At 37.5% G+C, this 16515-nt stretch overlaps 1 protein-coding gene across 3 annotated transcripts in view; it reads right to left on the bottom strand.

Annotated features, from left to right (window-relative positions):
• Nucleotides 1-16515, bottom strand: part of GLIS3 (GLIS family zinc finger 3) — a 486532-nt gene that overhangs the window by 57264 nt on the left and 412753 nt on the right. For all 3 annotated transcript variants that reach the window (XM_047767694.1, XM_047767695.1, XM_047767696.1), the window contains one exon: nucleotides 11194-11335. In XM_047767694.1, the coding sequence (XP_047623650.1) occupies nucleotides 11194-11335 (142 nt within the window). The remainder of the gene's footprint in view (nucleotides 1-11193; nucleotides 11336-16515) is intronic.

Below are 16515 nucleotides of genomic sequence, written 5' to 3'. Positions count from 1 at the left end.
TAGACTCTAATAAATCATTTACATGTAATCCTGAATTTATGCCCAAAAACAACCTTTCTTGAGGAATTTAAAGGCTTTTCTCTACCTGTGGAATGGAGGGTTTAGTCTTCAGTTATATGAATTTCAAGCACCTTTGTTGCTGGTAGAAAGTGTATTTTGAGGAAGTAAGCATCTCTCCTGTTGGAATGTGACTGCATGGATTCCTAAAGTTCAATATTTCAACATTTTGCTTTTCTCTTGGACATTAATTTATGTATCTATAAGAGGCCTGAATTTTAGAAAACATATCTTGACTATTAAAGGGATCAAGACTCCTCTCTTTTTAGAAAAAAAACAGACCTAAGTAGAGAGAAACTGTGACTGCTTCCTCTCACGTCTCTGCCAGCCATGGGCTCAGAAGCAGAACTAAGTCTTACCTGTTTTCTGGCAGCTTCTTCCTAAAGGGGAGCCATACTAGTGAGGGCTTACACCCTTCCACCATAGCCCATGCTACATCTGTAGGTGTCAGCTTGCAACATGATAGCTTTAAATGGTAAAAATTCCATTTGAAAGCTACTACATTTGAGGCCCCACAGAATGTCCCAGGGAGGACTAGGAGTGCTGAGTAATAGGCAGTACAAGTGCTCTGGATCCCTCCAACTGAAACAGCTCTGCTGTGATCTGTTTTAAGCATTGGGCCTTATAAGAATCTCTGTTAATCCATGTGCTAGAAGACTACTAAAGTATTTGCTAAATCTAAAATATAGGATCATCAAAATCTGCACTACTGGCAGACGTTTAAAACAAAATATGATCAAATATATGGAAGCCATAAGCTTCCTTGATCTCTCTCAGTCACTGACGAATGTGTCAGATGTAAATATCAAGCAGTGGCTAGTAAATCTTTTCTGTAAAGGGCCATACAGTAAATGTTTTAGGCTTTGCGGGCACGTGGAAATGTCCTCCATTATTTGAGTAACTGTTCTTACGTAAAGGCTACAAGTCTTTTTCACATTTTACATTTGAAAATATTAAAACCCTCCTTAGCTATCACACCATGCAAAAACAGGAGGTGGGCAGCCTAGATGTGGCCATAGTGTAATACATTATCTGCTGCATGTTTAACTAGTAAGAACCCTCATGAAAAGATGAGGGAACTGTTTTTGCAACATGGAGGCTAAGCTTGAGGTACAAATATTAAATAACAGTTTTAATGATATGTCCTAGAATAGTCTATTTACAAAATGACAAGGAGGGACCAAGGCTATATACCTCAGCAAGGCCAACACAATGACTGTGTAAAACTGTGTTGACCAAAGCCATCAATCCTATTTCTTCTTTCTCCCACCTACCTCGCCCTCACAAATTCATGATTGATTAAGTTCATTTATCAACCAGGCATATTTTCACTCCATATGACCAGCCTGAGTATACTTCTACTCTTCATGGAAACAGAAAAAAAATGTCTAATTTACAGATCTGAAAATGGGCCTTAGAATATGAACGTTCTGAGTCCTCACCTTGACTTGACTTCTTCTTGGAAGGAACACATTATCTCAGGACAGCTATTTCTGAATTCCAAGCAGTAGTACCTCGTACTAAAAAGAATGTTCTAGTTTCTGTCACAGAATTGCTCACAAACCAGGTTTGTGAGAAATTCTCTAAGATTTTAAGCAAAGAGATAGGAAGAAAAGCAGGGAGCATCAGTTGAGCGTCTGTCAGCTGCAGGGAGTGTACTGAACTCTTACACGTGATCTCAATTCTCACAACAGACCTATGGAATCAGGAATTTTACCACCATTTTACAAAGAGAAAGGGTAACCTCTTCAAATTAAACATCTAGGGAGTGGAGAGCCAGAAGGTTCATATTTAGCTCCAAGTTCTTTCAGCCATAGCACACTATCTCTAAACAGCAAGAATAAACAAAAACTACACTATTTTTGAATATACAAACATCAGTGCCCATCAAAATACAATTCTGAATTTGTGATTCCAGGGATATTGCCATCCAAGCAATGGACTTCTGATTCCAATTTATTTTTCTCATGAGGCCTACAGTAGATTTCCTTAATTTAAAAAAAAAAATGCTATGTGAATTACTGGGCAAATTACTGAAATATGGGAGTTTCCGTTGTGGCGCAGCAGAAATGAATCTGACTAGTATCCTTGAGGACGCGGGTTCAATCCCTGGCCTCACTCAATGGGTTGGGGATACAGCATTGCCATGAGCTGTGGTGTAGGTTGCAGATGTAGCTTGGATTCTGCATTGCTGTGGCTGTGGTGTAGGCTGGCAGCTGTAGCTCTGATTCAACCCTTAGCCAGGGAACTTCCATATGCTTCTGGTGCAGCCCTAAAAGGCAGAAAAAAAATTCTGAAATATAAAATATAAAAGACCATATTTTAGTTTTCTTCTACTAAATGATGTTTATTAAATTTCTAATTTGTTCAGGCATCCTTATTTTCCCCACCTCTTAAATAATGGTGGTGGTGAGTAATTTGGGGCACCTGTTCCCTATCTGCTTTACAGAACTATAACACATGTTTTTCTGCTATTTTTTCTTTTTTGGTTGCCCCATAGCACATGGAGTTGCCAGACCAGGGATCAGATCCAAGCCACAGTTTTGCAGCAACACTGGATTCCTAACCCACAGTGCCAGGCTAGGGATTGAACCTGCATCCCACTGCTCCAGAGATGCTGCTGATCTTGATGCACCACAGTGTAAACTCCAAAGTTTTTTTTTTTCTGGTATTTGGATAAAAAGTAACGATAATTATTGATGCTGGACACTTATACTGCATGCTAGGCTCTGTTTTAAGCAACCTGTATGTCATTTAGTGTATGTCAGATTAGCAACTGATGTCCATAAGAGGGAAATAAATTTAAGTTAGAGAAAGAAGTAACACTTCCTTTCATAAATGTTCTATTTGAACATAGACCGGCAGTGGTTAGAGGAGTTGTACAAAAAATGGCCAGTAATGTGACTTAAGAAAAGAGACACTAAATACTGCCCACCTTTACTTTTGGGTAGATATAATCCCAAACTGCCTTAGTATTTCAGAACTATGGAACCTAGACCATTATTTTACCAGTTGTGAAATCTTCTTGGACAGTTGATGTAATGCATTTTCATGAAGTGTGTCCATTTCTCAGAAAACGTGGTGAGCATATCTGCGAACCTCTCTGAGGAGCAAACACCTATGCATGCTGATGACAGTTTATCCCCCTTTCTTTTCGATGGTGAATGCAGTTGACCCTTGAACAATGCAGGATTTTATTCCTGTATAATTTAGAGTTGGCTATCACTATCAGTATTTGCTGTTATCTCTGTGGTTCATCTGTATCCAAAGATTCAACCAACCATGGACTGTGTAGGATGGTAGTATTTATCATTGAAAAATATCCATGTATAAATGGAGTTGCATAGTTCGAACTTGCATTGTTCAAGGGTCACCTGGATAGTTTACTTTCTGCAGCCTCTCCTGGAAGGTGGAAATAGGCCTTTTATTAATCCCCCAACCACAAAACATTCCAGTGAAAATACTACAAATTCCTCACTTTTTAGGATATGGTTAGATGTTAACAGATTTTTAGGATAGGGCTGAGCTCTGAAATCAGAAATAATGGACAGTCAGAACAGAAGCCAGATGTGAGCACTAGGTTTGCTAAGAAAGAATAGGAATGTAGTCCAAGAAGCAAAACTCAGGTACCAACTAGAAAGTGAGGCTTGAGCACCCTTGATACATAGGTAAGAAAATTAGGATGCCAAGGAGGTAGCTGTAACTTCTGATGGATGAATGCCTACTGTTAGAGCTGCATGAATAGTTCAAGGCATAGTCAGGGCACCTGAATAGGGCACGTGATTCTCTGACAATACTGAGGATGACACTATAGAAGCCAGTCTTCGGAGTCAGTGTTATTGGTGGCCCAGAATGGATCAGTTCCACAAAAGTGTCTTTATACAGTGTCTGTAATATGCTCTCTTATCACTGTTAACAGGAAAACATGGCAAGTAATATTCAAGCGAATGCAGAAATGTCCTTCACTTTAAGGTTTTATGCTATCCTTAACATTATTTTCAGTGTTCACACAAATATAAAAAATGAATGTTCACTGTGGCTAAAAACACTTTGAAAATATCCATATTCTTTTTTCTTTATTCTTCACATGAAAGAGACATAACTACCTATTTCTCTCCTTTCGTGGAAGGTAAATTCAATTGAAGCAGAAGGTCAAGACTCTGGACCCAGAAGTTTGACCTGTAACTTCTTAATTACAAAAGCTACTGCCTCCTAATTCCAGAAGTTCTATCCTGAATTCTTCATCTTACCATCCCTCTGTTTCCTAAGACCTTCTTGGGGTACACTTCAAAGTAGCCCCAAGTTTTTCTTCCCACACTCCACTTAAATGCCAATGAAATAACAATGATGGAATAAATAAAATGAGGGAAAGGAGAAATAATAGTATAAAGACAACCAAGACTTTTCCCAGTGGGAACACAACTACAATTACCCAGACTCACTACTTTCTTCTTCTCCGTAAGGTATGGAATTATTTCTGCTTACCCGCAAATATATTTTTACAGAAAAAAACTTGTACATATTGTAAATCTGAATAATTCAGCTTAATCTTGCGTGAAAAACTAACATGAATAGAAAGGAATAAGTGGATACGGAAAATTGAAGTACCAAATTAAGCGGCTTGCAAACATGTAAAGTCATTAACATTAGCTACGTACATACAAATGTGCCCTGTGCTGGCTGGGAATCAGAATTTTAATTTTCTTCAGTTGGGTGGTTATAAATCTCATTCTTAACCAAAAAATGAGCAGTGCCATTATAATACTGATGTGGGAGGACATGCTTAATATCTACCTATAGGGTCTTTGTTTCAAGAAATAAAAATATATACTACAGGGTATTTTTATTTCCTATTTGATTCAGTTTTGCTACCTTTGTAATTATTTAATTGTAAGTACCAGAGAAGCATTATTCCATTTGTCAGTGTAAATATACAGTCTTATTAGCAATATCATAAAATTATCTTTTGCGGGCAGATTTTCATCACATGGTCTGCATTTGAAAAAAGTCTCCATTGACTTTTAAATATTTCTTTTCAAATGTCAGCTTCACCGAGATATAGCTGACATAAAATTTTAAGAAATTTCAAAACTATAATGAGGTACCACCTTATACCAGTCAGAATGGCTATCATTAATAAGTCTACAAATAACAAATACTGGAGAGGGTGTCAAGAAAACAGAACCCTCTTACACTGTTGGTGGGAATGTAAATTGGTACAACCACAATGGAAAACAGTATGGAGGCACCTCAGAAAACTAAATATAGAACTACCATATGATCCATCAATTCCACTCCTGGGCATATATCCAGACAAAACTTTCATTGAAAAAGATACACGCATCACTACGTTCATTGCAGCACTATTCACAATAACCAAGACATGGAAATAACCCAAATATCCATCGACAGATGAATGGATTAAGAGAATGTGGTATATATACACAATGGAATACTACTCAGCCATAAAAAGAACAAATAATGCCATTTGCTGCAACACGGATGGAACAAGAGATTCTCATACCAAGGGAAGTAAGTCAGAAAGAGAAGGACAAATATCATGTGATATCATGACTAGGTAGAATCTAATATATAGCACAAATGAACCCATCTACAAAACAGAAACAAACTTATGGACAAAAAGAACAGACGTGGTTGCCAAGGGGGAGGGGTAAAGAGTGGAATAGACTGAGAGTCTGGGGTTAATAGATGCAAACTATTGCATTTGGAGTAGATAAGCAATGAGGTCCTGCTGTACAGCACAGGTAATTATATCCATCACTTGTGATGGAACATGATGGAAGATAATATGAGAAAAATAATGTATATATATGTGTATAACTGAGTCACTTTGCTGTACAGCAGAAACTGACAGAACAATGTAAATCAAATACAATTAAAAAATAAATAAAAATAATAGAAAAAGATATTTAAGATATTTAAAGTGATTATCACTTGTTATAGGTATATTGTGAAAGGGTTCTCCTCATCTAGTTAATTGGGGCAATTCCTATTAGTCAAACTCCCATTAGTCAAAATTCAAATCTCATCTTCCTAAAGTCACATTCCTACATTTTCCGACCCAGAGCAATGGTTTTCAAAGTGTGGTTCCTGGATCAGCAGCACCTAGTGTCACTAGAGAACTTCTGAGAAGTACCTGGCAAAAAAAGTGAAACTCTTGTGACCTGCTCAGACTTTCCAGATCAGAAATTCTGGGGATGGGGCCCAGCAATCTATTTTCATAGTTTGTTCAAGTGATATAATGAAAATTAAAGGAGGGCTCAGGGCAGGAATGGCTAAATCTATAGGTTAAAGCTATCAGTGCCTACAACAGAAAAGGATGAGGCTTGCTCCTACCTTCACTGATCCAATCCAATCTGTGGATAAACCATGGGTGAAAGAGATGTTATGAAAACAATGCAATATTTTGAGAGCAGTTCAATGAAACATCAAAGAGACTTGACAACGATTTTATTGCCAAATGTTTGCCTTTCAATCCCTTCTGTAACTCCGGGATCTACCTCCTTCTGACCAACATCAATTCCAAATTGTTCTATTCCTTTTCACCTCTTGTGAATTCTAAGCAAAGCAGTGCTTTTGAAGATAATGTAAGTTATAACTTTCACATTTTTATAATGCACTATGCCTTCTTAAAGACTTTTACAGGAGTTCCCGTCATGGCTCAGTGGTTAATGAATCTGACTAGGAACCATGAAGTTGCGGGTTCGATCCCTGGCCTTGCTCAGTGGGTCAAGGATCCGACATTGCTGTGAGCTGTGGTGTAGGTTGCAGGTGCTGCTTGGATCCCGTGTTGCTGTGGCTCTGGTGTAGGCCAGCGGCTACAGCTCCAATTCGACCCCTAGCCTGGGAACCTCCATAAGCTGCAGGAGTGGCCCAAGAATATGGCAAAAAGACAAAAAAAAAAAAGACTTTTATATATACAGACCATGTTATTTTATCTTCACAATTCTCTTACAAAGTTTAACCTATTGGGAAATTATATGCCAGTTTAGAACCTTCTAATAAAGTCTCGGAATTAACAACCACTTTTTGAGAGTAGACTACATTAAGCTCTTTTATAAAAAGTTTTTTCTAAGTCCTACAACTCTTTAAGCTGTTCCAAGATAGCAAATATACTCAAGAATGTAAAAATGTATTAAAAAATATACCATAACATTACATTAAAATGAAATATTAACTATTTCACAAAGTATGCTAAACTCTGTATAGATTTAATATGGTGTGATTTATTATAAAGTGATGATATTGTAAGAGAGAAACTTTCTTTTTCTAGTAATTAGGTGCAGGGAAGGGAATGACAATATAGTCATCCCTCAGTATCCTTGGGGAACTGGCTCCAGAACCCCTACAAATACCAAAAATCCTTAGATGCTCAGGTCATTTAGTTGACCCTCTGCTTCCTTGAGTTCTGCATCTGCAGATATAGAGGACCAAGTACCACATGACTTCAAAAATTTCTGCCCTAAAAAAGTCTTTTATTTTCCTTCTACGATTACCTATATCTGAACATAACACTTATTTTTTTCTCCTGAAAAATCTAAAGCTATATTCAAAACTGGGATAATTCAATAGACTCATAAAACCTAAAACATAATTATTTTACAACCCAACAGAAGTGGTAATAATGAAATTCTATCATTCTTGCAGATTTTCTTGTTCCAGTTGCTTTAGCTCTTCATCTAATGGGTAGTTTCAGTGGGACTCAAATATCTCAACCACACTGGCCTCTATGATGTCTTCATGGCTAAGAGCATGTGCAAAGGCCATACTTTACTGATTCTGTAGTACAGTTTCTGTTTGGAGGGAGTTGTAATTTTTGTGATCACACATGGGACAGAGCTTCCACAAAGAATGCTTTGTTAGTGAATGGACTCTTTGCCAAGACCAGGCACTGGTCCAGGCTGTCCTTGATATTGTAGACTCACTAACTTATCTAGTTCACTGAGGGAGATGACGATAAGATCCATTAAGCCTTAAATGTGTCATTCACACCTTGATCTACTAGCTATGGAACACTTCTTCCTCAAATTATCAGATAAATCAACTAAATTTATAGGCTGGCCTGGGGCATTTACCTATCTAGGTTACAAAACTTCTCAACAAAACTACTGAAAATACAAGTGAGCCATCCTTGAGAATTACTCATCACTGCCCTGGCTTCCCTGTTAGATCACAAACTTACTCTCAGGTTAACTCAAGAGCATTTTTGAGGAGCCCTGGGATTTTGAGAATAGTAGATGAGTAAACACCTTAATTTAAAATCTTCCTCAGTGTGGCCTCAAGTAATTTAACATGGGGCACTGTTTTGTTTTGTTTTGCTTTGTTTTCCCAAAGAAATAAAAGTTTTTTTGTGCAATCTTTTCCAATCAAACTCTGTCTTATCAACTCAAAAGTTTGTTTCAATATGGGAAACCAGTATGTTAGGAGAATTACAAGACCTATATGTGTCAGAACTGCTATCTTCCAAGCTCACCTTAATGTTCTGCAAACTATTCCTGTCTTAGAATCTTACAAATCATTGTCTACTAGCTGTTAAAAATTTCCATTTAAAAATCATGACTTCTTCAAACCATGAGTTCCCAATCATTGCGGTTTCTAAAAAATCATGATGTTCATGCTAAGCTGTTTTGATACTTTGTCCATACACATTCAACAGGTTTCCATCAAGATATTTTTACAATAAATCAATTTACTAGCACTTAAATGTGTAAGTTCTTGACAATCTCTAAACAAATATTTTCTTGATTTTGTATAATAGAATATAAAGGAAACTACTCCAAATACGTTTGCCATTTAGCCAAGTCTTAGTCTTCATCAAATTACCTTAACCCTTCAGATTTCACATTTAACTAATTGATGAACAGTTTCATTTTCCTTTGGCATTTTTTTTACTGTCTGGCTTCTTTCCATAGATCTTTAGCACAGGTTTGAGACTAGTGTGAACATGCACTCCTGGCAAGTGCAATTCTAAAGCTATAAAAGGAAGGATTAAAATTTTTGTGTTTTAGTTTTTCTTCTTGTCTTTAGTTTTCCTTTTGTCTTTAGTCTTCTGGGTTTGTTGCCTCCTCAGCAAAACACTTTTTAAGTCAAAAACAAAGAAAGTAAAATAGAACCTGAGGAAAGCAGAAATAAAGAAAGAAGCAGGGCAGATAAACATTCATAGTTATAAGCTAATTGGAGAAGTAAAATTTTAGGAACAAAGTTAAGCAAAATGACTACCTGCCTGTTTTCAATGTTCCCAGATTCATAGAAAATTGGAGTCATTCTGAAGATGCCCCGTTGATGATGTGGTAACTTAGGCTTCTGGTCTGCTATGACAGCTCACATGACACACTTAGAGGCTCAAAGCTAAGAGCTCTAAGATCAAATGCAAAAAAGTGTCATGACAAAAAGAGAATGTTTGGAATGACAAAGTTGTTTCGAACTAAACCTCTTAAATATATTTGCCAATATTACCAGACATACTGAAGCACCCACCAAGACAAATGTGATCCTAAGTTTTAAAAATAAGCTATATACTATATGCCATATACAGCAAGAGTAGTAACATTTTTCATAGAAAAAGATGTCTTCCCAAACCCATTTCCAAGAGGTTAAAATGCAACAAGATTAGCCCATCACCATAAACTATTTATATTGGATGCTACATCATTTTTCAATTGATTCTGGTTAGTTCTGACTCTTTTACTGCTGGCTTCTAGGCATTTAATAAGATGATGGATTTACAGACTGAAGAAGCAGGGAAATAATCTAAAGGCTGTTTTAAAGTGATTGTTAATTTAATGTGCTAGAATAAATATTCGTATATCAAACGTTTGGCAAATCAAACAGACATATGTGCAAACAAAAGCTAGTCATGCTTTTTCATGTATATATCTAATATAAAATATTTGGGTGTTGATAACATTGTACATTGACATATTTCATGTATTATGTGTACCTATACCCAAAACCTCTGTCAGATTTGGTCAGCTCTTCAAATAAATTTAATCTAATCTCCTATGGTCTCAAAAAGCTGAGGCTTTGTTTTTTCCAAGAGTAAGTACTCAAAGCAACTGATAAGGGGCCACCAACACTGGAACAACATTAATGATGTCTCGATGACTGACCTTTTCGAAATATTTGCTTAATGCCCTTTCCCCTGCATTTGGATCAACTGAGAATTGTCAAGTTTAAAAAGCTATACAAGCATGTCCTTCTCCTACTCCACTGTTATGCATCAGTAAATTCTTCATTCTTTATGGCTTATTAGTATTTTTAAAAAGAAAAAGCAGTCTTCTGCCAAAAGCTGGCTCTGGAGCCAGATGGGGTGGGAGTAGAATCTGTAATTCACAGAAAACAGAAAATTCCCATTGTCTGGAATGTGGAGCTAGTGGGACTTTTGCTCATAGCATGACAGTAAGAGTTTTCCATATATGAGGATGAAAACCAATTATGTATGCACAAGTATATCACCATTACAGAGAGAGGAAAATGCACAAAAATCCAGGCTAATAAAGTAAATGAAAAAAATTACATCCTTATTGCATATTAATCCTTTCTTATTTTTTACTACACACATAAAATTTTCCAAATATAGAGTCATCTATTATTCAAACACGGCAGAAGGAAGCTAGTCTGGGAGTGCCATCTCATCCCTCCTCCCCCAAGGGTTGACAAACATTAACGGACATTCTTACAAGTTCATTTGATGTGAAATTTTTCTTAGAGACCTGAGGCTTTTGCAATGCAAAGACGACAATGACTGTTCCATTAAGAAATCCACATGCAGCTTGTTACCTGCTTAAGGGGGAAATATTTCCTTTGAGTCTAAATCAAGTTAATAAATTTAAGATATCTGAGAGGGTTGGGTACATTGAACTTTTGGCAGAAGTCCAGAACTAACTGAGCTAATGCATTGTTTTACTCTGTTTTTTAATGAGGAAAACCAGTCTGCGGCCAAACCCAGCTCAGGAATCAGATGGGGCAGAGAGTTGGGGGATAATTTGCAGTCCACTGATGAAGTGAAATACAGATGATTTTGGGAGAATTTTTATGTGAGCATTCCTTTTAACCATAGTGAAGGGCTTAGAGAAGGGGAGTTGATGTGGTGAAGTCTGCCTTTGCTGTCATTACCTGGATAGAGGTCAGGCCCGGGCCCTGGGGAGCATCCCACTGCCCTATCAGCAGCATCTCCTGGGGAAGCGGCAGGCTGCAGGGGCTGCACGGCAAGGCAATCTGTGAGCAGTTCAGGATGGAGCTCTGCACTGGACCGCAGCTAAGAGAAGGAGAAAACAGAAGACAGATGGAAAAGGAAGGCTATTCCTTGGAATACTTTCCTGGAAAGGATATCATGCCTCAAGGTTCAGGCAATTCAGTCCACAAATATTTATCAAGCAACAAACACAGGTTAGGCATTGGACTTAACAGAGAGTCAATAAAAGAGTCAGTTTTCCAATTCTAATAACACCTGGCAGGTGTTACAGGAAAAGTGTGGTTAGAGGCGGATTTGACTTCAGTCCTTGATATTTCCATTTCGAGGAACCCAACTTCCTATTATATTTTATTTTCTCTGTATGTTATCAGAACTTGTAATGATAAAAAAAACAAACTCAAGTAATTTAATACATATTGTAAAGTGCTTTTAAAAAACAGAGATACTAACATGAAAATATCTTGGAGATAATTAGGAATGTCCATTTAGATTTGACACCTATAGATTTTACATGAGAGGAAAATACACAAGTTAAGTTTTAAAATACCATGAAACATGATAGAAAGAAAAATCAAGAGTTTCCATTGCGGCTCAGTGGTAAAGAACCCAACTAGCATCCGTGAGGATGCAGGTTTGATCCCTGACCCTGCTCACTGGGTTAAAGATCTGGCATTGCTGTGAGCTGTGGTGTAGGTCACAAATGTGGCTCAGATCCTGTGTTGCTACAGCTGTGGTGTAGGCTAGCAGGTGCAGCTCTGATTCGACCTCTAGCCCAAGAACTCCCATATGCTGCGGGTATGGCCCTGAAGAAAAAGAAAGAAATCAAAGCAACAAAGTATCACAATAGTAAGTTACATCAAAAAATTAGACTTCATTTTATCACAGTGACAAAATTAATTCTTTATATATTACAGAGCCATAAAGCTGTTAGAATAAAGTATAGGTGCAAAGTTATCTGATTTCTTTATGAAAAAGGATTATGTAAATGTAATCTGAACGGAAAAAAATCACAATGGAAGATTTAGTTACATAAACCACTAACCTGTTTATATATAAACATAATATCTTAAAATCTAAAAATATATTTGTTATAGACATTGCAAAATATCATCTTCGGTGTTTAAAGAGAATATATAAGTTGATTGTGTCTTCATCAAGATAAAACTAACCTTTTAGGTATAGAACTGGGGTATACTTATTCATCCAACAAATACTCATTGAGCATTAGACACTCCTGAGACTCCAGAAATACTGTCTTATACTCTAGAGAGGGAGCAGATGATAAACAAATAAAATATATATCATATCAGATAGTAATAAATGCCATGGACAAGAGTGAGGTAGAGACAGTGAATAGGAATGAGGGATGGCAACTTTGGATGGGGGATCAGAGAAAGCCTGTTAGAGATGGCTCTGGTAAAAAAAGCCTTGGCAGAAGTGAAGGAGTGAGCCCTGCATATATATAGGAAAAGAACATGCTTTTCCCCATGGTGTGCCCAGATTATCTGAGAAACAGTAGGCTGGAGCTGGAGGGAGCCTGGAGCCTGGAGAAGAGAAATAGAAAAAAAACAGAGGTATAAGTGGAGGAGAGAAGGAACATGTTTAGTGTCCCTCTCTTCCTCCCTCCCAGATGAGTAGAACAGAAAAGGCCCTTCCAGATCATTTAAGGCTCCTAAACATTCTCTAGTACTGGAATTATCAAAGGAGTGAGGTGGGAGGCACATATAGAAATATCCCAGGAGGGAGTTTATTTACTGTGCAGGCTTTTATGTGAATAAAAATTTTTTAAAAGGAAAAACAGAAATGAGAATAAACTAAAAAAATGTTTAGCACATTGCAAATAAATGCAAAGCTAAAACTTTAAAAAAACAATTTAGGAGTTCCTATTGCGGCTCAACAGTTTGTGAACCCCACTAGTATCCATGAGGACATGGGTCTGATCCCTGGCTTCGCTCAGCATGTTAAGGGTTCAGCATTGCTGTGAGCTGTGGTGTAGGTCACAGACACGACTTGGATCTCCTGTTGCTGTGGCTCCAGCGTAGGCTGGGGGCTACAGCTCCGACTGGATGGACCCCTAACCTAGGAACCTCCATATGCCGCGGGTATGGCCCTAAAAAGACAAAATAAATAAATAAATAAATAAATGAAAAATAAAAATAAAATAAAAACTTTAAAAAAGAAATAGTTGTTGGAGTTCCCACTGTGTTCCCACTGTGTTAAGGACCCAACACTGTCTTTGTAAGGATGTAGGTTCCACCTCTGGCCCTGCTCAGTGGGTTAAGGATCTGGCATTGCCATGAGCTGCGGTGTTACGGCAGTCTCTTTTGATTACTTATGTACTTCAAGCCCTTAGAACTGTGTTTGGCATATGATTGAGGCCCAAGAAACACTTGATGCACAGATGCAGCTCAGATCAGGATGGGATCAGGCACTGCTATGGCTGTGGTGTAGGCCTCAGCTGCAGCTCTGATTCCACCCTTAGCCTAGGAACTTCCATATGCCACAACTGTGGTTGTAAAAAGAAAAAAAGTAGTAGTGAAGCAATGTGAGAGAAGTAATCTTAAACACGACTGGAGTACATACTGTTACAAACTTTCCATATCATATCTGGAAATATTTCTTTCAAGATCCATAACTGAAATCATTTGCTCTTAGAATCTGTGTTAAGAAAATAGCCAGAAAGGTGAAGGGAGATTTATACCTAGTGCACTAATGATATGTAACATTATTTGCAGAAATATTAAAAATTAGGAAATGTTACTTAAATATCTGCAGTTATGGCTACTAAATTATACTGCATCTATTTGATGGAATATTATGCAACCACTAAAATGATGTTCATTAATATAAAAAGCAAAACACAAAATTACATACACATAATGATAAACATGTTAAAATAGACAAAATGCTGTAAGGAAATATAATCCAATATTAAAAATGATTTTTGTTTTCAGCAGTAATATGATGAATTTATTCCTGCTGTTTTCTTTTTATCCTTTCCTCTGCTTTCCAAATTTTCTACATTTGAAGGATGTGTTTGGAGCTGACTGGTACCAATCCAAGAGTGCCAGCTATGTATACTTTTCCCAAACTTGATTTACAAATGTCAGACTGATAGCCTGAAGATGGTACTGGTGATAACACTTACACTATGGAAATTGACAAGTGCATCACTCTGGGGCTTTTTTGTCTGGAGAGCTGGGTGTTAAACACTATCTGCACACCACTGACAATGACTCTGATCAGAAACACAAACACACACACATCAGTAAGTAACTATTCAGAGAGTAGTACTTCTTCAAACTCAAAAAACTTCATGAAGAGACAAACACATGTTCAGGTCTTAGTCTAAGACTATGAAAATGACACAGTGACCCTAAGTATAGGGAAGGGGCATTTAACACATGTAGTGAACAGAACATAATCATAATTTCATCAGCTTTGCCACATTGGAATGTCTGATCAAGACTGAGTTAATGCCTAACCCTCTCAGGGCCTTTGAAAGGTATGTTTATTATTTTGGTACTAACCTAACACATATTGCATAAGAAAAACTGGAAAAAAAATCAAGGCTTAGAATGAGGTCTGGTGATCACTTTTAATTTATCTTTCATCATTAAAATGTGATCTGGGGGCCACATGTTCTACTAAGAGTAGACATGAACATCTCTCTGCTTTCTATTACCAACTACTCTAGGGTTTTACAGATATGAGTACTGATGAGGTCCTTCCAAGGAATTTCACGGCTATGGTTACTCCTAGAGTCAAAGGCAGGCAATTCTTCCTTAGCTGCACTGAGTATTCATGTTTTCCAAGAGTGTGATTCCATATGACTTTGTGGTGAGAGTTAATTTGGTTTTCTCTGGGATTAGGCATGGTTCCAGAAAGTGCTCCTTAAACTGAACAAGCTTTGAGGACCTTATGCAAAATTTCCAAAGGAGGGCCATATGTATAGAAATATAGTAATGATATGTAAGCTTAGTATCCTTCTCTCCCTCCCAGATAATGAGACCAAGAAAGGGCCTTCTAGGACATTTAAGACTCTTGAATATTCTCAGGTCCAGGAATTATCAAAAGGGTGAGGCAGGAGGCACAGAGAAGAATGTCTTGGAAGAATGTCTTTCAATATAATATGGCTTTATATTTGGAGTAAGAAACAGTTATTTATCTAACACAACATATTAGATGCTAGGCATACAAAGCAGATAGAGGAAACTTTGTCAATGGGGGATGGTCTCTAATTGTGCTTCTGAAACCTGGGCATGAATCAAGAATCACCTGCAGGTGCCACCCCAGAGCTGCAGATTCAGTGGGTCTGTGGAACACTGCCAAAAAGTTCCCAGGTCATGATGGTGCTGTTATCTGGGAGCCACAGTTTTAGAACAACTAAGAATTCTGATGAGAAAGGCTGAGATTTTTCTGGTAATAGGTAGAGGAAATGAATTATAGAAATAAGGAATTATGTAAAAAAAAAAAACTGTCCTTATGACATGAACCTCATGTACCCCATTTCTTATTATGTCTCCCTTTGGACTTGATAATAATAAGTGGTTCCATGAAGTTCATTTCTTAAAAACAATTTGGATTTTTATCCTTTTACAGGGATATAAAGGGTTCAAATTTTTCAATCCGGTTTACCTGAATTGCATTTGTCCTCCTTTAGAGGATAGCACAGACAACGAGGACTTGCCCTTTATGGGGCCTTCACTTCTCTTTACAGAAAGAAGTGGAATTTGAATGCACTGATTATCAGGTCATCTATTTTAAGGGACTGCTGTGTTGCACAACACCAGGGACCTTTATTCACAATGCAATCTATGTGAACGGTGCCCCTGGAGTTGTTCAACTTAGCCACGCTAACCATACCCCATTAGTTCTTGAGTAGCACTGCCCTTCTTTATCCTCCTCTTCTTTCACTGCACAAGTGTTTCTTGGGCCTCAATCATATGCCAAACACAGTTCTAAGGGCTTGAAATATATCAGTAATCAAAAGAGACAAAGATCCCCACTGAGAAGTTTATATTCTAGAGAAGGGAATATATAGTAAATAAATGAACTAAGTAAGTTGTATAGAAGGAAGTAAATGCTATGGAAAAAAGAAAAAAAGAGAAGGGTAGGTGGGATTCGTAATGCTAGGAAGAACTGTGGTCTTGTTGAGAAGAGGAGTCAAGCAAAGACTTGAAGGAATTGAGGAAATTGGCTAAGTCCACATCAAGGGGAAGAGAGTTCCAGAATGAGGAGGC

This window comes from Phacochoerus africanus, chromosome 2 (genome assembly GCF_016906955.1).
Source record: "Phacochoerus africanus isolate WHEZ1 chromosome 2, ROS_Pafr_v1, whole genome shotgun sequence".
Classification (NCBI taxonomy): domain Eukaryota; kingdom Metazoa; phylum Chordata; class Mammalia; order Artiodactyla; family Suidae; genus Phacochoerus; species Phacochoerus africanus.
This window is presented reverse-complemented; position numbering and strand designations above follow the sequence as displayed.